The 27,221-nt window shown below is 35.6% G+C and overlaps 1 protein-coding gene across 1 annotated transcript in view; it reads left to right on the top strand.

The window, feature by feature from the left end:
* The window catches only part of LOC144435101 (DNA-dependent protein kinase catalytic subunit-like), a 68,814-nt gene that overhangs the window by 4,759 nt on the left and 36,834 nt on the right, over positions 1 to 27,221 (top strand). The window contains exons 7-43 of the mRNA XM_078123660.1: positions 413 to 561; positions 1,238 to 1,393; positions 1,699 to 1,794; positions 2,461 to 2,543; positions 2,831 to 2,915; positions 3,324 to 3,492; positions 4,117 to 4,166; positions 5,175 to 5,303; positions 6,059 to 6,190; positions 7,034 to 7,170; positions 7,667 to 7,826; positions 8,608 to 8,808; positions 9,238 to 9,401; positions 9,931 to 10,036; positions 10,399 to 10,591; positions 11,002 to 11,060; positions 11,996 to 12,079; positions 13,863 to 13,931; positions 14,517 to 14,624; positions 15,139 to 15,237; positions 15,422 to 15,549; positions 16,397 to 16,491; positions 16,939 to 17,041; positions 17,378 to 17,511; positions 17,910 to 17,979; positions 18,671 to 18,858; positions 19,644 to 19,873; positions 20,319 to 20,441; positions 20,727 to 20,821; positions 21,268 to 21,409; positions 21,944 to 22,105; positions 22,653 to 22,903; positions 23,446 to 23,581; positions 24,292 to 24,449; positions 24,817 to 24,919; positions 25,643 to 25,770; positions 26,861 to 27,068. Of these exons, the coding sequence (XP_077979786.1) occupies positions 413 to 561; positions 1,238 to 1,393; positions 1,699 to 1,794; positions 2,461 to 2,543; positions 2,831 to 2,915; positions 3,324 to 3,492; positions 4,117 to 4,166; positions 5,175 to 5,303; positions 6,059 to 6,190; positions 7,034 to 7,170; positions 7,667 to 7,826; positions 8,608 to 8,808; positions 9,238 to 9,401; positions 9,931 to 10,036; positions 10,399 to 10,591; positions 11,002 to 11,060; positions 11,996 to 12,079; positions 13,863 to 13,931; positions 14,517 to 14,624; positions 15,139 to 15,237; positions 15,422 to 15,549; positions 16,397 to 16,491; positions 16,939 to 17,041; positions 17,378 to 17,511; positions 17,910 to 17,979; positions 18,671 to 18,858; positions 19,644 to 19,873; positions 20,319 to 20,441; positions 20,727 to 20,821; positions 21,268 to 21,409; positions 21,944 to 22,105; positions 22,653 to 22,903; positions 23,446 to 23,581; positions 24,292 to 24,449; positions 24,817 to 24,919; positions 25,643 to 25,770; positions 26,861 to 27,068 (4,883 nt within the window). The remainder of the gene's footprint in view (positions 1 to 412; positions 562 to 1,237; positions 1,394 to 1,698; positions 1,795 to 2,460; positions 2,544 to 2,830; positions 2,916 to 3,323; positions 3,493 to 4,116; positions 4,167 to 5,174; positions 5,304 to 6,058; positions 6,191 to 7,033; positions 7,171 to 7,666; positions 7,827 to 8,607; positions 8,809 to 9,237; positions 9,402 to 9,930; positions 10,037 to 10,398; positions 10,592 to 11,001; positions 11,061 to 11,995; positions 12,080 to 13,862; positions 13,932 to 14,516; positions 14,625 to 15,138; positions 15,238 to 15,421; positions 15,550 to 16,396; positions 16,492 to 16,938; positions 17,042 to 17,377; positions 17,512 to 17,909; positions 17,980 to 18,670; positions 18,859 to 19,643; positions 19,874 to 20,318; positions 20,442 to 20,726; positions 20,822 to 21,267; positions 21,410 to 21,943; positions 22,106 to 22,652; positions 22,904 to 23,445; positions 23,582 to 24,291; positions 24,450 to 24,816; positions 24,920 to 25,642; positions 25,771 to 26,860; positions 27,069 to 27,221) is intronic.

Here is a 27,221-nt window from a genome sequence, read left to right as displayed (position 1 = left end):
TCTGGTTGCTCAAAGCACTATACCCCTGGTGTGGATCTATACTGGCCACAACAGCCCTTTATACTTCCTCAACTCCCTGGGGAGCATCCGATCCATTGCAGCCATTATAATCGCGTAGGATTATATCATTCACATTGCAACCTCTATCCTACCAGGTCCCTAATTACACAGCTGGGTTGACTAAGGTACAGTTGTGGTTCAAGTCTTGCCCAAGGAATTAAGCCACTCAACAAAAAAATGGCATCGATGGGGCTCGAACCTGCAGATTCCAAGCCGGCCACTCTAACCATTCACCCGTTATGACTCCAAATATGTATCTTGTGTTTTTGTCTTTTATTGATCTCTCACGAAAGGTCTCTGTCAGTGTCTTTCAAATATAACATTGTAATATTTTTATCCCTTCTATTGGTAGGAGCCAAGTATTCCTATGATATCTATAAGTATTCACGTATGACAATATCCAAACAAGATTATACAAGATTTGATGTCCCCAGGGCAGGACTGTCGCTGCTGGGTAAACATGCACCGCAGTTCAACAAGTATCTACTAGATGATCATGAGGTAATATTGATTTGTGATAGTTGATTAGATCACTATAAAGGGCACAGTCTGTAACTTTTTATTTTATTTGTTGCCAAAATCAACGTATGGCCATTGCAGTTTGGGGCCCAGTTGAAGCCCAAAATGCTGATGCCCTTTCACTGGCTTTTTGCAGCCTGAACAAATAGGTATCTGCTTCTGTTGTCACGGCAGAGAGAGTGCAAAGTCTTCCATTCTGGATGACGAATCTTCTGACATTATCAGACACTTGTTGAGATTATTTGCTATGGTTCGTAGTTCAGTTAGCAAGATTGACGAGCTACTGAGTTGAGTCCATGTCTCTCCCATCATGCATCATGTCTATCAATGACTTAATGTAGTCGCTTTGAATATAGACAATTGACATAGAGTATAGACCAAACATAACCATCTCAGTTTCATTACCATACCACCAAACTATAACTGTGTTGACTTACATACTTAGATGTATTAATCATTATGCCTACTGTTTGGTCAGTTAGATTGTCAATCAACTTTGATGTATGCTATTAAAAAGTTTAAATTAGACACCCGATTACAGACTGTGTCACTGAAAGACCGTTAACCATTTTATTTGTCTTAAATATTGTGTCTTCTGAAATATCAAGTAAACAATATGTTGTGGAATATACTGATTGATGGCAACATTCTTATACAGGAAGTGTATGACAAGCTGTACAACTGGTGTCAACACCACAATAGAGAGATGAAAAGACTTGGTTACATTGCCCTGGAAGCTTTCCTGAAAGAAGTGGCCACAATGCTGGTTACGACTAGCAGTACAGATAAACGAAACAAAGCCGCCATCTTCAAGGTATGTACTGTTATCAATAGAGACAAGTGTATACACTTTATCTTGTATTATTTCCCAAAATATGAATAATCCTGGGGGTCTTGTTACTTAAAGTCAAAGACTGGCTAAATGATCAAATATAAATATTGTATATAATTATACAGTCAAACGTGCACAAACAGCCGCCTTTACAGAGTATCCACTTGCTCATATAGTGGCCACCTCTGAACTGTGATTGAATAGTTTTGTTAGTTATTTTTATTTCAATACTGTGTTTTTTCATTGTTAACATTTTAGTGATTCTGTCTTTACTTTTCAATAAATAGAACTTTATCAAAAAATTTCACAGCATCATTGATAATCCAAACAGTAACACCAAAGAAATCTCCATAGCAATCAAGGGATATGGTCTCTTTGCAGGAGTAAGTATACATGAATTTGTGTCTCCATATTTATCTGTTATCTTTCTATAAATCAGCATTATACCATACTCAAGCCAGGTTATTGTCTTTGAACAGAAATTATGGATTAAATACCCAGGTTGATCTATGTCATGGCAAGCTGTGTCTACATCACTGGTTTTGCGGCGCTCAAAAAATGAGTCAAAACGTTCTAAATCTTCATTATTTTCCCTGATTTTTTTTATCAATTATGCTCAAGAGATATAATTATATTATTGTCCCATATTTTACTTCATTCAGCCAGAAAATACATGTGACCTAAGAGTTTTGTCACTACTTGTCTAATGACTCGTAGTGACAAGTCCCCTTAGACCACTCATATTTACCTTGGCCGAACAAAGAAAAATATTAAGGAATAATATCTAAATATACCATAGCATCAGAGTGAATAAATTGTAATTGTTTGACAATGAAATCATACAAAGTAATTACTTTCCTGAACAAAAAAACAAACAAACAAACAAACAAAAAACCACATAGGTGACTGTAACCAGCATGTTGTGATTGGGCTTGACAAGGTAAAATGGCAGTATTTAAATGGTTTCTATGAATAAGCAATTATTCCTGGTCATAAATTTTGATGAATGTTTTAATTTTTCTTGTAAAAATCCCATCTTTTTTTGACAGCCTTGTAAGTTATTTTTATCAGAGGATGATGTCAAGTTCATGTTCAATGAGATGATTCAAAGAAGTGAACAGCTGTACTTCAAGTAGGTATCCACAAGTCATTCAGTTGTCAAAATGTAGTATTTTTCTTGCTGGTTTTAGTCACTTTTTTCTATATCTACGCAAGAACAACACAAATGACAGTATTTGCATACAGAAAGTGTATCCCCTGACTGTGTACTAGCTTTGTACCACCTGACTTTGTATCACCTGACTTTGTATCACCTGACTTGTATCACCTGACTTTGTACAGTTCAAACGTCAACAACCATGTCATATCTTGATAGTAATCCTGTTAATGCATTCTCTGTTCTTTCTTTTCTGTGTACAGTCAAAGTGACTTGGTGGATGATAAGATCCCATACTTACCTAGTTTTCTACAAGCTTTAGCCAGCATTGTCAGGGAGTTAGATGAGGTGAGGGGACTTATAGATAACTCTCCTACAAATGTAGTATGTACTTTACTCAGGACTCAAAGTAAAGAGAGGAAATAAAGACCAAAGATAAATAGACAGTAAAGAATTCTTATTTTCAAATGTGCTAGATTTATCAACTCAATATGTATTTCTAGGATGTTGATACAAGTAATGTTAAACTTGGACAGGTTGGGCATATATTCACTGATTAAAATCCGATGTAGTGTACACTCATAATTTCTTTTGGGCTGTTACATTTACTGTCGCTTGTTCTTTTGTGAGTGCTCGTTACATACATCTGATACAATACCATAGGTTTTCCTATGCCACACGAGAGCACTGAGTGAATTCACTCAACCAATAAAAACGCATAATACAAGATATGTAATGTTTGACATTATTTTTTAGGTTTCAGACACTTTCCTGAGCTCTCTGGAGAAGATGGTAGTCATACTGTTTGAGAATTTTCCAAGACTTGGGAGATCACTACACTATGTTTGTTATAAGTCTGTCACAGCTGTAATGGTGGCACTCTCACCCAAAGGAGCAACTCTGAGGAACTTTATTTCAAGAGTTGGTGAGTCATCAAAAGTCATTTTATAATTATTGTTATTAAACTTTATTCAGGAGGAAAAACACAACAGTGGTCAGTACATCCAATAACTTAAAAGCTAGAAAGGAAACAAACACTCAAACAAATAAAGTAATAGTTGATCACAAAAAACAAACTGATAATACAACTCATGTGCTGGTTACAAGTATTGAAAAATAGAGTAAATCTCTATATAGTTTTAAAATAAAAGCAGAGGATCGTATCAGAATTGAGCACAGCTAAAATAAGACCATTACAACTATTTCTCAAATGTTCAAGAAATGGTACACTAGTTTACGTCTAAATGCCTCAAACTTGTGTGTTGAACAAACATTGTGCTTGCTCTACACTAGTATAGTCTCGTGAGTAACCTGTAAGAATACAGAAAGCATTGTTGTAAGCAGTGTGCCCTCTAATGATAGCCAAATTTTGCTGTAGTGAGTCAAAATGAGTTTCTTGTGAGTCACCACAAACTACATTGTAAGAGATAGGGGAACACCAAATTTTGTTGCGTCACTAGAAATTGTGTGCATCAGTGGTGTGTCAAATTGTCTTAGACTGCACACTGGTTGTAAGCAGCTCTAAGATTTTTCATGTCTTATCTTTCAGTCTTCCAAGGATTGATACGAACTTGTTCACATCCAGTGGTCTTAGAAGGGGTAGGTATCAATATAACTTGTTCACATCCAGTGGTCTTAGAAGGGGTAGGTATCAATATAACTTGTTCACATCCAGTGGTCTTAGAAGGGGTAGGTATCAATATAACTTGTTCACATCCAGTGGTCTTAGAAGGGGTAGGTATCAATATAACTTGTTCACATCCAGTGGTCTTAGAAGGGGTAGGTATCAGTATAACTTGTTCACATCCAGTGGTCTTAGAAGGGGTAGGTATCAATATAACTTGTTCACATCCAGTGGTCTTAGAAGGGGTAGGTATCAATATAACTTGTTCACATCCAGTGGTCTTAGAAGGGGTAGGTATCAATATAACTTGTTCACATCCAGTGGTCTTAGAAGGGGTAGGTATCAATATAACTTGTTCACATCCAGTGGTCTTAGAAGGGGTAGGTATCAATATAACTTGTTCACATCCAGTGGTCTTAGAAGGGGTAGGTATCAATATAACTTGTTCACATCCAGGGGTCTTAGAAGGGGTAGGTATCAATATAACTTGTTCACATCCAGTGGTCTTAGAAGGGGTAGGTACCAATATATTACTGTACTCTGGCAAGATTGCATTTGACAAGCTAAAACAAACTAAAATTAAAATTATGACACATTGACATTAACCTTGGGCTTTGAATCTCTCTAATTGATATTGATATGATAACACTGACAGTAAAATATTCGTCTGCTAAGACCACTATGCAATGTTGTATCACTAAAAGAACTAGTAAAGAACAATTAGAAGTGAAAATAAAATGTCAATTTGGTGTTTCCTGGCAACCAAGCAATCACGAAATAACTCTTCAGAACCCAAAGTTTATGAAAATACCTTTATAAAGGCAACATTATCGGAAACACAGTGGTTTTTTTCCTATTAACCATGTCAGAGTAGAGAGCAAAACGAGGCTAATGTGATTGAAGTGAATACACAAAGTCATACATGGAAGACACAACACTTTTATTAGTAGATATAATAATGCATATACTGCTTGACTCGACAGGAAACTTATGAAATTGCTGGAGTTGAAGTGGATGAAACCAATGAAGATGTGTTGACGGATGCAAGAAGAGTAACTTACAAGGATTATTTAGATTTATGGATTCATTTACTGGACAGTTCACATCTCAAGGTAACATTGTATAGCATACAGTGTCCAAGCTAGATATTGGGTACTCAGTTTTACAGTATACATGCTAATCTAATTCTATCACTATGCAAATACATATTATTACTCAAATATGGTCTCAATACAGTCAATAGTAAATGTCGTAGCAGGTGTATCACTGCAGACCTTATTTATATGTGTAGAAGTTAAAGACTTGATTTGCATGGTACATGTATTTGAGTGTATAACACCAATATCCATCAAACTCATACACTAAGCTTGCCAAACAGGGTGGGTGCTCACTTTGGATGATTTAAATCCACTAATGCATACTTGAGCTGTGTCTGTGAGAGTTAATCAAACATCTTTATGGAACATGTGGCTGACTTGGTGTACTTGCAATGCATAAGTGCTTGAAGTGAACTCTGAATACCCTGAATACCCACAGTGGTACTCACACGTCATGGGGTTCTGTTATTAATACATAATGTTTATCAGAAACAGGAATTTTCTGTAAAATTCATTCTGTGCGATCACATGATTTCTTGTGTCAGGTAATGCCCTCATTTGCATATCATTTGCATACATGTATGCAATCATGTTTTCAGTATTGCACTGCAGTGAAAATACCATTAGTATGCATGCTCACCAGAGCAAGTAATCACTGGTACATATGTACCTTAATAAAACAAAATTATTTCCTAAATTGTAAAGTAGATGATTGATTGTTATAGTTTTATTTTAAGGAATTAATGACTGAGATTATTTACTCTTTTCAGGAATCAGATATTGACCTACTGCCTGCAGAGAAGAAAGCCCTACATAATATTATTTATGATGAATTAATCAGCTCAATTCTCAGAATTCTCAGTAAACTGGATTTATCCTCCAATACTGCAGAAGATGACCAGGTAATATAACATTTCTGGTTTATATCAAAGATGGATATCTCTGGTTATTGTAATACCTAATCTGGAGCTACTGATAAAATAAACTTCCCACACTGGTCAGGGTGACTATGAATTGATTATTTGTGGTTACAAACAGTGTAAAAATATTGTTTACAATACTATTTGATTAGTATTTATTATCACATTTCCCATGATGCAACATTCAACATGGCGGCTTTGCAAGTTCCCTATTCCCCCAAGATCCAGTCTGTTAAAATGTACAACAACTGGTGGTAGTCGAATACTGTAGTTGGACTTACAAATCTGAAGATAGATCTAAGAATGAATGTTCATGGACTCTGGGTTCATCCTTAGTGATGGAAGTTTCTACTCACCGAGTCAAAAATTTCTTGTAAGTAAGTACGAAATTCATTGGCATCATCAGGGTGTACTACAGGGGTGACAATAGCTCTTTGTAGTACACCCCTGATGATGCTGACGAGACGTCAGTGAAAATTTTTTGAATCTGTGAGAAGAAATTTTCATTACTGAAGATGGATATTTATATACTGTGTTGTTTCTAAGATTTATGTGTACTACATGATTGTGTTTTTGTTGTGTTTTTTCATCACCTTCTTTCTCAATAAACTTTATTTTTGTTTTTATTCAACAATGTAAATTTCATCATTTTTAGTATTTTTTTTATAATAAGTTTAAACTGTAATGTGCTTATGTTTGGTGCAGCATTTTGAAACTGAAGTTTCAAACAACATGCAGTCACAACAGATTAATCTCATGCAACCATGTAACTATTTTTCGTTGTAATACAAATTTAATGCATGTTGTTGATGTAATGTTTACTAGATATTCAGCGATCCAAGTACAAGTACAAGTGTAGATGTGTCAACCTCTAGTGATGTCGCATCTGATCCTGCTGCTAGTCTGAAACCTGTCAAACCTAAAGATTTTCAAATATTCATCAATTTGGTTGACTTTTGTAGGTAAGACAAAATATAATGCCTCCCTCCCCCTCTCTCTCTCTCCCTCCCCCCCCCCCTCTCTCTCTCTCTCTCTCTCTCTCTCTCTCTCTCTCTCTCTCTCTCTCTCTCTCTCTCTCTCTCTCTCTCTCTCTCTCTCTCTCTCTCTCTCTCTCTCTCTCTCTCTCTCTCTCTCTATCTCTCTCTCTCTATCTATCTCTCTCTCTCTATCTCTCTCTCTATGTGTCTGTGTGTCTCTCTGTCTCTCTCTGTGTCTGTGTCTCTCTCTGTCTCTCTCTCTGTCTGTGTCTGTGTCTCTCTCTGTCTCTCTTTCTCTCACTGTCTGTGTCTCTTTCTCTCTCTCTCTCGCTCTCTCTCTTTCTCTCTTTCTCTCTCTCGATTTCTTACCATCAGCATTCAAAATGGTCTTATACATGAATTTGCACCAATGTACTGTAGAATCACAAGTATCTGTGGTGAGATAAACTGATGTGTAACTTGTACTGAACTTCTTTTGCAGGGATTTACTACCGAATCACAGTCCATATTACTTTGAAAGGTGGGCCTATACCTTTGGACATGAAGTGATAGTTCTGTCCACTCAGCTGCCATTTGTTAGTGGTTTCTACAAGTTATTGGCTGTCTGTATGAAGATTTGTCAGAAAATAGGATATTTTCAGGTAGTGTACATTGTTTTTGGGCTGTGGAAACTAGTACAGTCACCCCCTGTTTTAACCCATGATTAAAAAAGTACAAATCTTGAAGAATATTTTTGAAAAGTTTGGTGACAAGAAACTAACAAGGTTGTCTAAAAGGTGACATTTATAGTCCTTCTATTTAACTAGTTTGAATAGTCATATCTATTGTCTGTGCACAGGGGCTTGGGATTGGCCATATTTGTTTACAAATAATATTTATATTTTGTTTATTGTTTACTCTTACATATTGTTTTTTTAAATATCTTTTTCCCTACCATGTAATAAAGTAATGATTTGAAAAGCTGGTGTTGTGGGGTTTTTTTCTAAATCACTTTTAAAAAAGGACCTTTTTACGTGGTGAGTGGGGATGAGGAAGGGTCATCAGTTGGAAGGGTCACAGGTTGAGGGCACTTCGTAGAACTAACTCATAAATAACTAAGAAGGTAGTCATAGGAAAGCTGGTTTATTACACCAACAAAGAACACTGTCAGTTAAAAGTGATTAAAAAAAACCCACAGCACCAGCTTTTCAAATCATTACCTGTATTACATGGTAGGGAAAATATGTAAGAATAAACAAACCAACAAATAAATGTTTGTAAATGAATATGGCCAATCCCAATCCCCTGTGGTCTGTGTTTTGATTCATCAATACATGGATAATGATCTCAACATTGTTTTTATATGTGTAATATCAACTGTATGTATTTGTTTTGTCATTACAGAGTGTTGGTATCAATGCAGGCATGAAGTCTGATTCTAAGGAAAAGGTTGTTACAAAGATGGGTGCTGTCACTGCTGATAAGAATGCAGCTTTCCATCTATTCAAGAAGTTTATCAAAGAAGTTTTGATTCATTTGAAGCAGTTTAAAGATGATTTATTGGCATCATGTTTATTCCTTGTGTTAGCTTTACCACATGAGATTGTAGCATCTGATGTTGCTACTGTTGTACCAGCATTGCAGGTTAGTTTCCTTGTGTTAGCTTTACTGCATGAGATCGTAGCATCTGATGTTGCTACTGTTGTACCAGCATTGCAGGTTAGTTTCCTTGTGTTAGCTTTACCCCATGAGATCGTTGCATCTGATGTTGCTACTGTTGTACCAGCATTGCAGGTTAGTTTCCTTGCATTAGCTTTACTGCATGAGATTGTAGCATCTGATGTTGCCACTGTTGTACCAGCCTAGCAGGTTTGTTTTCTTGGATTTCTGTTGTAGCGCAATTTCTGTTGTAGAGTCCATAATACATTATTTTGTACAAATTTCAAACATTTAAATAACTTGGCTGTATTGTCTTTGCTGAGAATTATTATTTGTAGCTTTAAAATAAATGCATGTAGAATAAAAAAGACTAGTTAGGCTTATAGGTAATTCATACCTATGTTTTGTTTACAGATGACATTTAAGATTGGGTTAAGTTACTTACCCCTGGCCCATGCTGGACTAGAAGCCATAGAAGTGTGGGCTTTCAAATTACCACGTCATGCTTTCCAACCATATTACAAAGAATTACTACCATGGCTGGATGATTATCTTAAGACTGCTGCTGATAAAAGTAGGTTTATTTTGCGAAGTCTCTTTTATTGACTCTAGCTTCAAAATTCTCTTGATATCCTTCATGTATATAGGCACACAACGTATTGGGTCAGTGCTGCTATAATATTGTATAGCAGATATGGTCTTATTGCACTGACGCAATGACAAAAGAGAAAGATTTGCATGGTCAGTGTCTGCTATATCCAGCTCTGGTGATAATATATACTGTTCCCTAACATCAAGTTATGCAACCAATAACATGATATCTACCTGGCCCCATACACCGCACATCCACACCAAAATGTCTGTCTCCTTTTTTCTAGAATTACAGAATGGATGTGGTTTTACAAAACATACATATTTGGCTCCATGACTTTTACTAAAATGTAATGTCAGGACATATGCATTCTGTGTTTAATGCATGCTTTGCTTTGAAATGTGAAAAAAAAAACAGATGTTTTCCGAAAGCCAGTGGATTTTCCGAATGTAATCTTGAACGTGTTTACAGTACTAAACTATGTAATACATGATTGTATGTACAGGTAGTGATAGCAACAATGGTAATACATCTCAGACTGTCAGTTTGACAACCCAGAGCGGAAGAGGAACAAGGAAAATACCTGTAAAAGTACTGAAAGCTGCTGAAGCTGCAGGAGAGGTTAGATTTGATTGTTTTCAACCAGTAGGATTTCCTTTTTTTTTATCAGAAATCATTTTCGGGTGATGGAAAATGCCAGGTTGCAAGTGGTACCACACTCCTGGCTATATTGCCATACTTATAGACTGTGTTAGCGCCCTCACTCGAGCAAGGATGCAGTTACTTACAAGGGCCCAGTATCTCTATATGAGATTCAAAATTGTACACCCAGATTCACAATACATGTCTGTCTATTAATACAATAATTGTTTTGCATGATTTTATCAATATAGTAGATATTAGAAGAAGACCCACGTCAAATCTGCAAATGAGTCATTTCCTATTCCAAAGATATTCAACTTACTGTCTTTTGTTATGTTTAGAGTGAAGAATCTCCATTGGTAGCTGTCAAGTTTAAAATTGTACGGTTACTAGGTTCCCTTGGAGGCTCCATCAATTCATACTTGTTGGAAAGTAGCAACAAAGAGGTTGCTAAGAAAGCTGTTGCCTGGGATACCGAGGAGAGGTTACAATTCGCAATGCCTTTTATGGACATCAAACCTGTCATTGCTCTGGGTAAGTTAACTATCATAAATAGATCATATGAGTGAAGTAGTCATTTATGGAGTACAAAATAATGGTTATGTATGAAATGACAAATAAAGTTGATGACAATATTGTGATCATGTGTGTTTAGACCAATTTGTATTTGTAAGAAGTGCGATCATGTGGAACACACATGTGCAAACCATAAATCTGTAATCTATGTACATTATATGTAAATATAATTCCTAGGTGGGTGTTGCTAATTCATGTATAGTTAGTTCCACCCTAGCAGCTAGACAGTAAAAGATGTAGTGAACATACTCAGTGTATTTGGTGTGGTCTTTCCCACTGGAGTCCCACCCTAGCCGGCCCGTGAGCTACCCTGAGAGTCTCTCAGTGCAACAGTATTCATAAATTAATTCCATATAATCATTTTTCAGATCCTTTCCTTCCAAGAGTTGTAGAACTGGCCAAGACTTCTAGTGACAGACAAACAAAGGTAGATATTATGTTTGTCTGAATATTTCAAATGAACAATTCACAATATTCTATGCAGCCATATCTTGTGTCCAAAAATGTTTTCAAAAAGTTTTCATGCTTTCATTTCACATATTTATACATTTCAGTCTGTCCATGCATGTATGTACATATCGGTAATAGTTTTAATAAAATATAGGTCCTGGAATAGCTGTATTTGTAACTTGTTAGTAAATGTCATTTGGACAACTAATTCAGTCATAAACTTTGGTCAGTGTATAAATTTGATTGAAATTCACCTGTGGAAACTTGTTTATCTATAATATATGTATTTAATTCTACCAGTCAGTACAGGAGAAATGAAGTTGCTGTCACAGTGGTGTTTCACTCATGAGACATGGTGTTTAACAAAAAGATAGACACATTACAATTCTAGACTAACAATAACAGAGACACCATACAGCAGGATCCTGTGCCCAATCACATTGAACATTGATAAAGCATTGCTATTCTTTCACAGTGCAGTAAAAACAGGTTTCTGCTGAAAAAAAATTGGATATGATTTTAATGGGTTCAATTGTTTACTTTCCAACTGATAATCAACATGTTAACTTGTCTGCTTCTACATCCCCACTGTGTGCAGCACCTCTAATTGTTTCTTCTGCTGTTGAAGGTGTGTGTGTATGTGTGTATATGTTTATATGTGTGTGTATGTGTGTGTGTGAATGTGTGAATGTGTGTGTGTGTGTGTGAATGTGTGTATGCGTATATGTGTGAATGTGTGTGTGTATGTGAATGTGTGTGTGTGTGTGTGTGTGTGTGTGTGTGTGCATGTATGTGTGTGAAAATGTTGTGTCTTATGAGTGAAACACCAAGACATCTTTATTTCTCCTGTAAATATAATTATTTACATGTAATTGTTTGACTTCTGACATTGCGTCATGCTCTATATTCTAGGTAGCTGCATGTGAACTATTACATTCACTAGTATTATACATGGTGGGTAGAGGAGCACAGCAACCAGATAGGAAACAAGACAAGGTGAGTAAAGTCAATATTAGTCTCTCTAGATTAGTAAGCTATCTTTAGTGATTTCAGAAAAAAATATACAACATTGTATACATAAGGGTGGCCCTGTTTGTTTTTTGTTTCTCTTTACTTTTTCAAAGCAACTATGATTTGGTCGTGCGATTAAAAAAAAGGTAAAAAAAGTTATATTCTTCAAGTTCATGTTTCTCTCTTTCTCAAATTACTTTAATTATAAATTTCAAATTATTGAATTAAACCACAAAGCCATTGCTTCTCTAAAAGTCTCCTCCTTACTTGAATAACTTTCGTCATAATAGAAATGTTCTGTTCTTGAACAAGTGTCAATGCTGCCGCCATGACTGTAGATGATGTCGACAGTCCAAACATTTTCTGTTCTTGAACAAGCGTTGATGCTGCCAAATGACTGTAGATGACATCAACAGTTCAGACACTCGGTTATTCTTGATAGAGAGGGCACTGTTCTGCAAAATATTAGAGGCAGGCAAAAACAAAATATTTTGATTTCGGAGTTTAAAATTTGAGATGTTCAGATAATGACAACCAGAAGAAAAAAATAGCGTCAATGGACAAAAAATACACCCAGAATGGCATGAAAACTGAAAACAAGGCCAATGAACATTTTGTGATAAACATTAAGATCACTGAATTTGAACATAGCAATGTGTTATAAGATAAATGTATATGAATACTAAATAACCTTAGTCATATTATTTATTAAAAGTTGTCAAATCAATCTCTCACACAATTTTATCTAGAAACGGAAATGAATTACTATCATTTGCTTGAATGTGTTGTTGAGGACAAACAAACATTTACAGCTTAAAGACCTGATCTGCATATAAATAGGGTTGTATTAAGATGATGTTCATTATGGCTAGATGACTTTGACAGTATAACGTGCTGATAGAGCTCATCGAACCCCTGTCACTGCTGTTTTACATTTTATAGTATTACCAATTTTTCATTTAAACAATAATGTTCGCCCTCCCAGCCCATAATGGACGAAAGCAAACTTTGAACGACATAATGGGCGAGGCGACAGCCGAGCCCATTATGGAGTGCAAAGTTTGCTTGAGTCCATTATGGACTGGGAGGGCGTACATTATTGTTATTATTTTATAGTTTTGCCAATTCCAGTGAATTTGTAGACCGAGAAACGCAAAACAACGTATAATATACACAGCGCTGAACATCGTCGGCCATGTTTGGCCCGGAAGCTGAATACGACACGTGTACGTACACGTACTCACACATATACACTTCAATGAACTGCTGTGAACACAAATTTGTTTCATGAATGCGTTGTATTTTTAAAAGGTGGAAATGACAATCATAAGTAACAACATACATTTCGAAAAAATACATAGTCGTATGAAGAAACAGAACAAATAAGCTTGTATTGTTATGCTCGTTCCGGGGCCGCGATGCCCAATAGCGGAGTACATTATCAGTAATAATGTACAGCGATGACGTCACAAAATTCACTGGAATTGGTAATGCTATAATATAATCCCTAATGTTGTACTATGTTATTATGAATATACATGAAAGAACTCTGTCACTGTATTTTTGAAAGTAGTTGCGTTGTGGGGACTGTATTCACAAAAATGTTGGCTTGATACACTTTTGAAAATGTCGTGACTCTGACCCAGGATTGATTCGTCCTTTAATGTTTTCAGTGACTCCCTGTAGTGTCTACTAACTTAATGTGTTGAGTGAATTCCTTTGTATGTTTAATGTAAAGTTTTTGTTTCATTTCCATGGTTACCTGTAGGCACCAATGGAGAAACTTTATAAGAAAGTATTACCAGTGTTACTACAGTTGGCTTGTGATGTGGAACAGGTATAGTAGTGAGATCAACCGATTCAAATACATGGAATCTGTTTGCTATTTTGACTTGAATATATCATGTTTATGTATAAATTAGTGTAACATGTGGAATAGTACATGCTTTGAGGTTTTAAAAAAAAACAGTTTAATACAGTTAGTAGTAATTATTAAAATGGAAACTTTATCTGATAACAAGTTATTTGAAATATGCTGTTACACCGTTATTTTATTTATTTTCATAGAAAATGAAAAGATGATAAAAGATTGTAGTAAATACTTAATGAGGAAAAGAAAATAGAAAGGAAATGGATAATGCTTTGTACAACTTGTAACACACAAGTAAAACAGTTGCATGATTTAATTGCCACACTCATTTATAGCATCCACATTAAGTGTAAAGGGTATATGGTTTCAATTGCTTTCAGCAGCCCAGTATGTGGTGTCTCTTGATCAATGTATTAATCAATCTGTAAATAATCTGTAAACAATGTTGATATGAAACGTTATGAGTGAGTGAGGCAAATAGGCAAAGTGCTTTACTTCACTGTTAAGGGTTGTAGTGCTGTGTACTATAATCATGTAAATTTGTCTCCCTAGGTTGCCAGACAATTATTTGAACCCCTAGTTATGCAGTTAATTCACTGGTTTACTTGTAACAAGAAATTTGAAAGCCCAGAAACAATGACGATGCTGGATGCAATATTGGTAAGACAAACAAATAAAATGAATCTCTTTCAGTCAATTGTACTATTAGTTAATAGAGAATGTTTTTTGTCATTGCATTTGAGACTTCAGAACCATATGCACATGTACTAATTAACAGTTACTGTTACAGTTACTTCTGGAAGTTATGACATTGACCACTTCATGTGAACTATTCTGGTATCTACATGGAACATCAATATCCCAGTGCCTGAAATTCATGTATTCCCATAGCACAAGGCTCATTTCCTGTAATGCTAAAATACAATATAATAATATAATAATAATAATCTTTATTCAATACAATAACTTGGGAAATTTGTTCAAATAAACTAAGAAATTTGTCATGGAACTATGGTGTCATTCCCCCCCCCCCCCCCCCCCCCCATATCACTTAACTAAAGATAAGTGAGCTCAACTATTGTATTCTACAGTATACTGTGCATGAGGTTGATTGTTTCTCTTCACTAATACCAAAACCTACAATAACACAGATAACATTTATTTTCATATACAGGATGGTATATGCCACCCCACTGATACAGCTTTGAGAGATTTCAGTGCTAAATGTACCAAGGAATTCCTGTATTGGTCAATCAAACAGACCTCAAAGAAGGTAAAAAAACCCCAAAAAAAACATGAACAATTAGAATAGAGAAGATTAAAAAAATTAATTAAAAAGTTAATTGAAATAATTTGTATGTATATTTGAGTAAATTAATTGAAGTGGTTCTTCAAATTTTGACAAATCTTGAATATTTTACTAAGGATTATATGTATTCTTTGTTTTGTTGTCATAGCAACAAGAGAAGAGTCCAATTAATACCAAGTCATTGTTAAAGCGACTGTACAGTATGGCATTACATCCAAATGCTTTCAAGAGAGTTGGTGCAGCGTTAGCCTTTAACAAAATTTACACAGTTTTTAGGTAAGTTTGTACAACCCGCAAGAAAAGACTGGTATATTTACTTGCTTGTGGTAAGCAGGAAAAAGACAAGGTTTATGTAAAGTGTCGGTTGTAGTATAGATGGTAAATCACTGGTAAGTTATCAAAGCAACAGGAACTCTGTTACTGATAGAACACTACAGTTATAACATTGAGTACAACTGTTACATTATAACTTCCACGGATGTAAACAAACTGATAAGAGCATTGCACGAACCTATGTCCAATGCACCCATTGTTGTATCATTGTTTTTACCTAATTTTGTCTTTGCTTGAAGCAAACGCACTGGGTTGTATCAGTATGGCATTCCCACAACTTTGATTTATGTTGTTGTTGTTGTTGTTGTTGTTGTTGTTGGAGTTTTTGGGTGTTTTTTTTTTATTAATCTTTCATATACATACTGACACCATTTCTGATCTACCAATGGAACCTGTTACAAGATTAAGTGTCTAGAAAAAGAAACAAATATTTTGTAGAAAAGGGGCTGATGTGAGATGTGAAACATGTGAAAGATATATTAAAGATTGAATGTATATTTCTGCATACTTTAGACCTTATAGTAAACCAGAACAGAGCCTTCATCACAGTGAACTATAACATATAGTGTATGATAAAGCCAGCAGGCTTTAAAGTTGCTGAATTCAGATTTGTTTTCTCACTATTATTCCCAGTACATGCATTTATTCATTTCACCAAGACCCACCCACCCTCCACCCCCATTTATCACTCCCATATGTTGTGTATTGGATCCATACAAAACTACCTCATTTGTTGAAATCTGGAAATCCATCAGAAGGTAATTATTTGACTGTTTACTTTGCATCAAAGGGAAGAAGAATCCCTAGTTGACCAGTTTACTTTGGAAATCTTAGTAACTTTCATCAACAGTCTAGCTATTGCACATGCAGATGACAAATCATTGGGTAAGTTAAGTAGTATAAATTATACTCATAGTTTCAGTCCTTTAAAAATTATAATCAACTGAAAACCAGAACACGTATGCATGCATGTCAATGTCACCATTTTCAAAATTTTGATGATGATATTGTGAAAAAATTGAGCGTTCCTGAAAATGATGATGGAGGGCCATGATGTACACTGTGAAATTTTACCCAGGAAAACCATGAAATAAAAAACCTTCAAGTTGATACTTGTACAATTTCAGAGGCTCATATACAATATGGCATTTGGATTGAATTTGCTCTTTTTAGGTTTAATTCTTTGATACTGTTGGCAAACACAAATAGTTTAAATTTTTAGCCCAAGAAGACTATCTATGCCTTATCTCAGTGATTTCTTTGTTAAACTTAAAATACTGTGATATCATGTATTTCAGTTTGCTAACTATTTATTGATATATATATATATAGGTACTCAGCAGCAATGTGTTCAAGTGATCACACATTTAGAACGAATTCTTAGAGTCAAAGCCAATTTGCTAAATAAAGAAACCAAGAACAGGAGAGTACCAAGGTAAGATATCTTTAAGTACCCATACATACTAGAAACAGTATGCTTATCAACAGAAACTGTCACAGTCTTTAAGAAATGTTGTAGATGTTACATTTCATGCTCCTATGTAGCGGCAAGATTGAAAACTTCAAGAATAAAAAATAAGCGCAGTTTAGAGTTGACAGCGATTAATAGTTTACTGTTACAGTAATGCTTATACCCAAATGTTTTGTTCAATATATGAAAACAGCTGACTATATTTTGGATTTTGAGTGCTATGGTAGAGTGAACAGCAAAATAACAAAGTGAAGTAATTTGAGTTTAAAAATTTATATTTTATTTTTATTTGACTTGTAGAGATTTCAACCGAGACCAGTGTCCTACATTGAGTCACATGGTAACCTGGTTAGTCAAGCAATGTGGACGTCCACAGACTGAATGTAGACACCAATGTATGGTGTTACTGTGTAAAATAGTACCACTTCTACCAGGTAGGTCCTTGATGTTAGAATTAACTTATTATAATAATCTTTTTCACATAGTTTTTATGTTCTCATCTATGTAGACTTTGTTTATTCTTGGGATGCATTCTCCCTTTTCGATATCATATCAGAAATAAAACTCTCAGTGGCGAAAGTACCACTTAAATTTACAGTTTACAGTCTCAGAGACTATTATTGCATTAGTTTAATATTATATACTTGAACCAACCAGAATTATTAGAGAGATTTTCTCTTTTCAGTCACTTTGAGTTCCTACTATATATATGTATAATATTTAATATATTTATCATATATGATTTATGTCTTTCAAAGGTCAATTTGTACTAAGTTTAAGATATAAATGAAGATACTTGTATGAGTTATCATAATGTAATGTTATCATACAGGTAACAACAGTCCAGCTGTATGGATGAAGAATACCTTGAAGGAGAAAGGAGTGGATTACTACATCTCTAGGTAACTATCAAGAAACATCCAGGTGTTGGTAATATGATATAGTTATGTCTGAAATAAGAGATAATATGACAGAATCCCATGATGCCTGAGTGCAAATGTACTCAGGGTATTTGCAGGAGTTCTTGCAGTGTTCTCAGCTGTCGTATTTTCATGTGCACATACTGCCACTCACATGGCATAGGGTTCTGTTTTTATTACAATATGTTTCAGTGTACTTGTAGACTCGAAACTCCTACATTATTTGCTATCCTATCTGACATTTTGATTTTGAATTTCGCTATCCTTTTCTTGTCTACGATCATAGGTGTGTTCCACTGGTCTCGCAATGACACTCCTGTATAGAATGTGATTGGTCCAGTACATAACTCATGCCATCAGGTCACATGATGAATCCACAATTAGGTGTTGTCATGGAAATCTGACTCTTCAACCTCACTCTGGTCATTACATAATTTATGTTATATTCTATTCAAATTTATGCTAATATGCCTTGCACATGTTATGTGTGTAGTGGGGCATGGCTTTTAGACCAGTGGAACACAGCTATCATCGTAGACAAGAAAAGGACCGCGAAATCAAAATGTCAGTCGCTAAACCTTTGGAATCAGATCAGACTAAATTACAAGTTAGGCACTCTCGTGCATCCATCTGTCAACTGTTTATGCTGATCTTTGTATTTGTTTATTTGTAGGTTTGAAGGTGGAGGTAGTAAAATAGGTCATAGGACTGGTATATCTAAACATCCCACATTAGACACCATGGACCAGACATTTACTGTCAAAGTTGCTACTAATTGGTATGACTTGTTGTTAGCTGCACTAGACTGCTATACATGGATCATTGGAGAAAAACTACTAGGACCAACTGACATATTCACAAGTAGGTATATGACATGTGTAGCCCCCCCCCCCCCCCCCCCCCCACACACACACACACACCCCAGTTGTTGAGGGTGATTAGATCACATCAGACACCATAGACCAGACATTGACAGTCATAGTTGCTACTAATTGGTATGACTTGTTAGGCCCCAGTGCGCACTGTCTGGAGTGAGCTATTACATTGTGTTCCCTCCATCTGTCCATATGTCCGTTCACCTTCATATGTCCTATTTTGTATCTATAGAGACACCATTCACATTTTACACAATAACTTCTCTATACAGCACACCAGTGTGGGGGAGGGCTATGTCTTCTATGAAGGCTTGTTATTAGCAGCATTATGAAAAATTACTAGAACCAACTGATAATATTTACAGATGAGTATGATACTTGTTCATGCCCCCCTCACTCCCCCCCCCCCCCCCACACACACACACCCTTGGTGAGAGATTGAAATCCTGAAATGTGGCCTTTCACATGCATGGCTTAGATATATTTATACAAACAATCAATTTTCTCAAAATTTTAATATTAACCAGATCTTACATGGGCCTTTAAAATGTTCCAACATACTTGCTTTCATAATTTCAAATTTAGCAACATAACCGATATCAATCTCAGACGTCATACTGTGAAGAAGATGTCAACAATTCTTGCAGACAAACTTACAAAATGAACTTAAAAGTTTTAATGCACGCCTAGAGGATTTAAAAACTATGATGAGATTTCATTTTATGACAACTTATACAAATAAACATAATTCTATGTTTGGTTTTTGTTCAGGTAAAGCCAAAAGACCCACCCAGCTATTCAAAGCATTAGATTTCTTCATGACAAAACTTGCTGCAGAGGATATCTATGCTGCTTCCAAGTGTGTAAAAACAACTCCAGCTGGGATGGTGTATACACCTAGAGAAATGGAAGATTACAACAGAATCAAATGTACTGTCATCGTCAGAGTCATGGATTTCTTGACTGTATTGTTGGCATTTCACTCCCAAGAACTCAGTAAGGTGAGAGGAAAATATGTTTACTTGCATTATGACATTTAGTATAAACATATTTAAGTCAGTGTTTTTTGTTAAGGGGTGGTAAGCCGGTAAAATCTAGTGGGGTTCCCCAGTAATTTGACCGGCGTTCCCAAACAAAATTAAGGTAGAGTGTACGGGAAACTGCAACTTTCTCCTTTCCTCATTTCTGTTACCAGGGTTACCCAACCGTAGCGAAAACACTATAAGTTTTATGTCTTGCACTGTATGACTTCCTAGGCCCACTAATTGGCCTCATACACCCAAGGGCTATGAAAAATCCACTCATTGACAAGTTTATAAAGGAACACATTAGATTTTTAAGTGCAGTGACATGCTGATTCGCTCACATTTAGCATAATTTATGTCTATTAATAACTTCTTTAAACATGGAAATAAATTGAGAATTCTTTGCCTGTATTTTGTTTAGGCCATACCCAGTACTCTATGGGGCAGTCATCTACATGATCTTCTCCTAAGCTGTGTATTGGATCCAACCACTGTAGGATTTGATATGGCTGACGTTGAAGTTATCAATAATCTACCAACCAGGGTAGGTATGCAAATCAGACAATAATCTACCAACCAGGGTAGGTATGCAAATCACACAATAATCTACCAACCAGGGTAGGTATGCAAATCAGACAATAATCTACCAACCAGTGTAAATATGCAAATCACACAATAATCTACCAACCAGGGTCGGTAACTAAATGTTCTAAACTAAAATGTTGAACACTTTCAAATACATGTAAACCATATTATATCCCACGATAGAACTCTCATCTGGTCACAAGATAATGGTAAAGATTTTAATATTGATATTTTGAATCCACAGACTGGTCAGTTATTGATGCTGATTGGTCAGAAGGCTCCAACTAATGTGTCAGCTGATTTAAAGAAATGTATTCAGAAGAGAATTACTCAGAAAGGGTAAGAATTCAGATAATTTCTATATTGCTAAGTGTTTTTATGGGGATAAAACACAATAACTGTGGTGGTGTAATAACACCATGTTGTATCAGATGCATTTTTATGTGTATTAATATCAGAATAGATAACAGTTTTTTTCAAAAAACAAAATTGACTCATTAGTCCATAAATACCACACCATCATCGTGTTGTCATTATTGTCATCATTATCAGTATAATGATCACTGCCACCGCTGCCACCACCACCACACTCACCACCACCACCACCACCACCACCACCTTCACCATCATATTGGCATTCATCATCATCATCATCATCATCACCACCACTACCACCGCCACCACCACCATCATATTGGCATTCATCATCACCATCACCACCACCACCACCACCACCATCATTACATTGGCATTGTGTTGAGTTACATTCCTGTTTACTTTTGCAGACCTGCAGACATTCTCAACATCTCACCAATGATTCTAAAAGGCAGTGATAAAGACATAGACTTTGTGAAATTAACTCACATGGTATCAGGATATGAACAACTACACAAGACTAAATTACTACTACCAGCACTACAACTCAAGGTAAGTTTTACATCAAATGATACATCAAACTGTGAAATGATGAGAGCACATCATCAATTTGAGACTCATACGTAAATGAACAACCCAGAATGGAAAACCATAAGTCAATAATGGAATGTGCATTGCTACAGTTAGCCTGATAGTGGAGTCAACTTTGATGGTGTATGTACAGGGGAGGAGACTTCGCCACTTTGTTGTCAAAATGATGCAGGTTATCAGCAAATAGGATAATGTCGAAGTACTTGACAAGGACCAGTGTTGGTTTTAACATCATGTAATGGAAGCCATCTATATCAGGAAGTCTATACCTAATCACAACTGGGATGGGGTCATTTTAAACATTCACACATCTCATTCCAGTGATGAGTCATGTGACCAACCCAGAACATCAGACTGTTGATCAGGACAAGTTCACAGGTGTGGACGAAAGCTTCAGTTTTTACTTTCACTAAATATCAATTGTGTGTAGTGTCTCATAAATTTTGAAGGTGTTAAATTTTGTTAATTGCACAAATTTAATATTTCTTTTTCCAGGGAGGTATTACAGGAGACAAGTTATCTCACAATTTATTGACTGCTGTGTTTGAGAGTATTGCCACCAAGAAAGGCCATACTTTGATTGTATCTCACCTGGCACCTACATCACACGAATTAGCCACCAGGCTACTTGACCTAGCTTTCCTATTGATCAATCAGGTAAGAATATCCCAGTTGGTAACATGCAAATATGCAGATTTCCTATTGACCAATCAGGTAAGAATATCACAGTTGGTAACATGCCTATTGACCAATCAGGTAAAAATATTCCAGTTGTTAACATGCAATATTATACAGCTTTCCTATTGACCAATCAGGTAAAAACATTCCAGTTGTTAACATGCAGATATACAGCTTTCCTACTGACCAATTGGGTAAGGGTATTCCAGATAGAACATGCATTTCACAAACATGTCGTCTAGCAAATTAGCGATAGTGAATGTGAGCATTTTGAATCACCTTTAAGTGTTTTTTAAATGTGCTAATTGTAACTTGTTCGCGAATTTCAATTGGTAGTTCATTCCACAGACGAGGCGCAGCAGAAGAAAATGATAATTTTGTCGACATTAATCAGCTTTTTTAGGATTCTCCTCAATAACAATTATGTTGTGTTCTCAACTTCCAAAATATTACGACTTTGATAGTAATGCTTGCTGTTTTAGCTGTAATCATCAATTTAATGAATTTTTCAATTTTTCCTGCATAGTCCAAGGAACTGTTGACCTGTTTACTGAACAAAACAGCCGTCAAATCAGGTAGTATTGAAAGCAGTGCCGGGTACTATGGGTTGACTTTCTATAGTCAATTCAAATCACCAATCAACACCCAGCTAGCACAACATAGTCAGGACGTGATACCCACATTACTGAAATATGCATCATCTGAGTCTATCATAGTCAGTACTATACTCAATGGGTTACTGGATCATATCGCTAACAACAGAGAACTTAGAAAAAAGTAAGTGTGTGTACTTTTGAATAAAAACAATGTTGAATTATGGAAAAGTACTCATAAAGTACTCTATCTAACTTGCATTTTGTATGTGTTATAAATTGAAAAAAATAAAGTCAACTTTTTTGTAGACTTAAGATGTCATTTTGGTAATCACATGTAATTTGTAAGTATTCAAAGCTTGTGTGGATTTTCCCACTGTGTTAAGGGGCTTTAAAATTAGCATGAAACATCAAGCTGTATTTATTTGTCCAGTGGTCAATTCAGATATGAGTTTGTCCTTAGACTGGTACACTGGTAGGTCAGTTAAATTTCATGACTGACGTATTCTGCCTATTACTCATTGTGTAACACTTTGAAAAGATGACCTTAAATTAAATAGCTTTCACCAAAAACTACCAAATTTATCCAATTATGATGTGATTCAAGCGGTCAAGATTCTCAAAAAAAAAGTCAAATAATGACAAGGATGAAGAGCCCCATAAACAGGAAAAGACATAAAGTAGCCTTATGATATACCAACACTAAATAATTGTTAATCTTCACAGACAAGGTATGGTAGTACATTCTGCTGTACTGTCTAATTGGAATTTATTAAAACCATGGTGGAGTGAGGGCGCTACACATGACCAGAGGACATCCATTCTTATTCTTCTCAAGAAATTTCTACAGATTGATTCCAAGGTAATGTCACAAATATTTATATTTTTTTATGCAAATATACTCAGTGTTATAGACAGTAAAACAACAATACAGTTAATAATTGATGCAGTGCTAAGTATGTATTGATCTTTCCCTATCTCCTTACCAAAGGCTATTAACTTTGCATCCTCCATTACTTGAGTTGTTTTAAGCTTTATATTTTCAATTAATAGTATTGAATTTATGTTTTACATTTTACGCTTTATTTTGATACTGTCAAGATGTTTTGTTTTCAGTTTATAGCTGGTTGTAAATACATTATACTATGACCAAAAATGTTCATCAGTTTTGGTAGAGCAAATGATTTTACAAAGATGCAAAAAGCAGTTTAAAGTTTTTAGCACTAAACTTTCGATTTGTCTTGATCGATGATCCTCATCAGAATGACAAATTCCATAGATTTCTCAAGGAAGTCCAGAAAGGCTGTCAACATTAGATGCTACTATTCCAGGATCAACAGAGAAGAGGGCATTGACCTACCTAACATCTGCAATCAGCTGATCATACCGCCACCTAGTGGTCAGCTGTAACTATGAAATTTGTCATTCTGATTATGATCATCGACCAAGACAGATCGAAAGCTGAATACTAAAAACTTTGAACTGCTTGTGCGTTATAACTTTTGTAAAAACATTATACTATGTTTTGCTTTCAGTTTGTAGTTGATTGTTCATACTGTGTTTTATTTACAGTTTGTATCTGACCCTAAGCATGCAGCCTTCAAGCCAGTATTTGACATGTACCTGTATATGCTGACAGACACTAACACATCACTGGCTTTCAAGAGTCGTGTTCTTGATATCCTCTACTTCTTCTCCAGACTTCCAGAACCACAGATTGATCAGCTGCAGTAAGATAGTATCAAATTACTATGTGTCAACTTTGGAGGAGTTGGGGAAGTGAGGGGAGGGGAGGGGTGATCAGCTGCTGTGAGATAGCTTTTGTATTGATATCAAGTTACCTAGTAATGTCAACTTTTACAGGGGTAGAGGAAGTGACGGGAGGGGGAAGGATGATCAGCTGCTGTAAGATAGCTTTTATATTGTCATCAAATTATGCATCAAGTTGGAAAGGGTAGAGGAGGGATATGAGGGAAAACCCCTACCTGCACTTTGAAACTGTAAGAATACACACGTTTCAACCAAAGATTTGATAACACCAAAAAAAAAAAAATGAAAATGAAAATTCAATGATTGTGTCTGACATTGTTATTTCAGGAGTCGTTTAGATCGAATGGTGGCTGATAATTTTCCATTGAAGTCGTCTGAATTTATTGAGGGTAGCCCTAAGTATAATGACTATGTAGGAGCTATTGGCAAGGTAAAGTTAACTTGATATTTGATGTTTTTCTTGGTCACTGTAATTTGAAGTGCTTAAATCTTGTCTGTTTTAGGAACTTATCCTATCGTAAGCATTTACAATTCATCAGTCTACTTTGTTTCAAATAACTACATTCTGTGTCAACACATATATAGAACACACACATATTACTGTGAGAAATGTTAGTTCAAACTAGTCACGGTTGCATGCACATTAATTTGAGTGGGGCGCCCTCAACTTCTGAATCAGCGTGAACTTTTGTTTGATATGCACAATGTGAAATTAAAGAGGAACACTACTCCAGGAAATTTTCATGAACTTTGGGTTTTAGCAAGTCATTTCATGACTACTTATATTAAGGTAATAAGCAATTAGGAGTCATGAATATTCATTGTTCATCCAATGCATATTCATGTCTGTTAAGACCATGAGGCAATAGTATACTGGTAAAACAATAGAAGTGAAAAAGACTTTCAATTTGGTGTTGTCCAACAAGTGAAATTTATGTGATGTGAAATCATGAAATGGCTCTCTAGAACTCAAAGTTTATGAAAACATCTTTTCCTTGATCGGTATCCCTCTTTAGCTACTGTATAGATTTAGTCAGCACTTGAATATTGTCTAAATACCTTCATTGTATAAAACATGTTAGTAAAATGTAAACAATGTGATATTTCGATCCATCCTGTGAACTTAGTGAGTACGATATATCTTATATTTCAGATTCTATCAGCCTTGGTGTTGTCTGGCAGTCTGATGTTACTAGAGTTCCTAATTAGCATAATGTGTAGAGAGTCAAGACATGCATGTGAAGATCAAATACAGACATCACTAGTTACCTTCATCAAACAGTATGTAAAAGTTCTGAATTATTTCTAGGATTTTTTTATATATGATATTTTAGTAGCAAACCTGTTATAAAAAGAATTGGGAGCTTATTGCACTTTATAAGGGGCAAGATTAATTTTCACTGTAGTAAATGTATGGCACTGAAATACATTAAACAAAGTGTCAATTTTTCTCACTACATACTGGCTTTGAATTCATAGTACTTACATACTACTACATACTGATTTTGAAATTGATTGTGCTCTCTGAGACAATTATAAATTTTGACTAAGTATGTTAGAAGGGGGGGGGGGGTCTGGGCTTAACTAAAAGAATTTACCAGTAGATTTTTATACATTGAACTATTGATCTCGCCTAATAGTACATTCTATAATCCATGATGGACATTGATAGTAGAATAGAAATTGATACTGAACTCTATGAACATTGTTATTTGTATTATTTCAACTTCAAAACTATTTTTTTGCCATGTGTTGTAGTACCTTTCTACATGGTGGGTGAGGTGGGGTGGGGTGGGGTGGGGGGGTGTTGTTTTAACCAACATTGACTTGACTTTGAATAGTTTGAATGCATGCCATCAAATGAGAATTCATCAAGAGTGAAGTTGTCAAGGTCACTTTATTTCTTGATTACTTTTTGAAAATGTCAAATTGGTGGATGATACAGTGATATTTGTAGAAGATATGTCAGTGTAAGCATTGAGGCAAATCAGTATAAATAATAATAATAATAATAATAATCTTTATTTATACTGGATAGTTCTGTAAGCATATAAACACTTGTCTCCCAAGAAGTCCAGTGAGGGCCATCCCTCATGGGTTCAGTGTTTATGCAGGAGGAAACCAGAGTACCCGGGGGAAAACCTACGTTGTTCGGTAGAGTCAAACTGAATGACACTCTTCTTACTTACAGCATGATAAAAGTACAACTTAGATGACTAGAACTGTAGAAAGAGAGTTGTTGATAAATAGTGACTTACAATAATTTCAGAATATTGAATTATAACATTTGTCTTATTCAGTACATACACTATACCTGTACCTAAGTATCGCAATAACATCCCAAGATGGTTTCATTGTCTTTTGACTATAGTCTACCAGTGGACAGGCAGAAGAATGCCATTGAAGTAGCATACAATATTTTCATCAAAGATAACAGCTATCCTAATGACATACGTCGTGCTGCTCTAGAAAGAGTTGGATTATCTTTACTGAGACTAACAGAGACATCAGCTTTGAAGGAGTTCTGTCTTAGTCATGTGACTGAAATCATGGCATGTATTGAAGCCAAGCAGACTAAGGTAAGAGGAAGAGGGTAAATGATGTCATGAGTCCTCCTGGTCTGTCATAGTGTCACTGGAACTGTCAGGGTGTTTTAAAGGAAATGTCAGTAGATATACAAATAAGTGTCAAGACAGGGCTTCGCTTACTTTACTGTTGTCTGCCCAAAAATG

Source organism: Glandiceps talaboti, chromosome 5 (assembly GCF_964340395.1).
Source record: "Glandiceps talaboti chromosome 5, keGlaTala1.1, whole genome shotgun sequence".
Classification (NCBI taxonomy): Eukaryota; Metazoa; Hemichordata; class Enteropneusta; family Spengelidae; genus Glandiceps; species Glandiceps talaboti.
The sequence above is the reverse complement of the archived record's forward strand: the minus strand, read 5'-3'. Positions and strand labels throughout refer to the sequence as shown.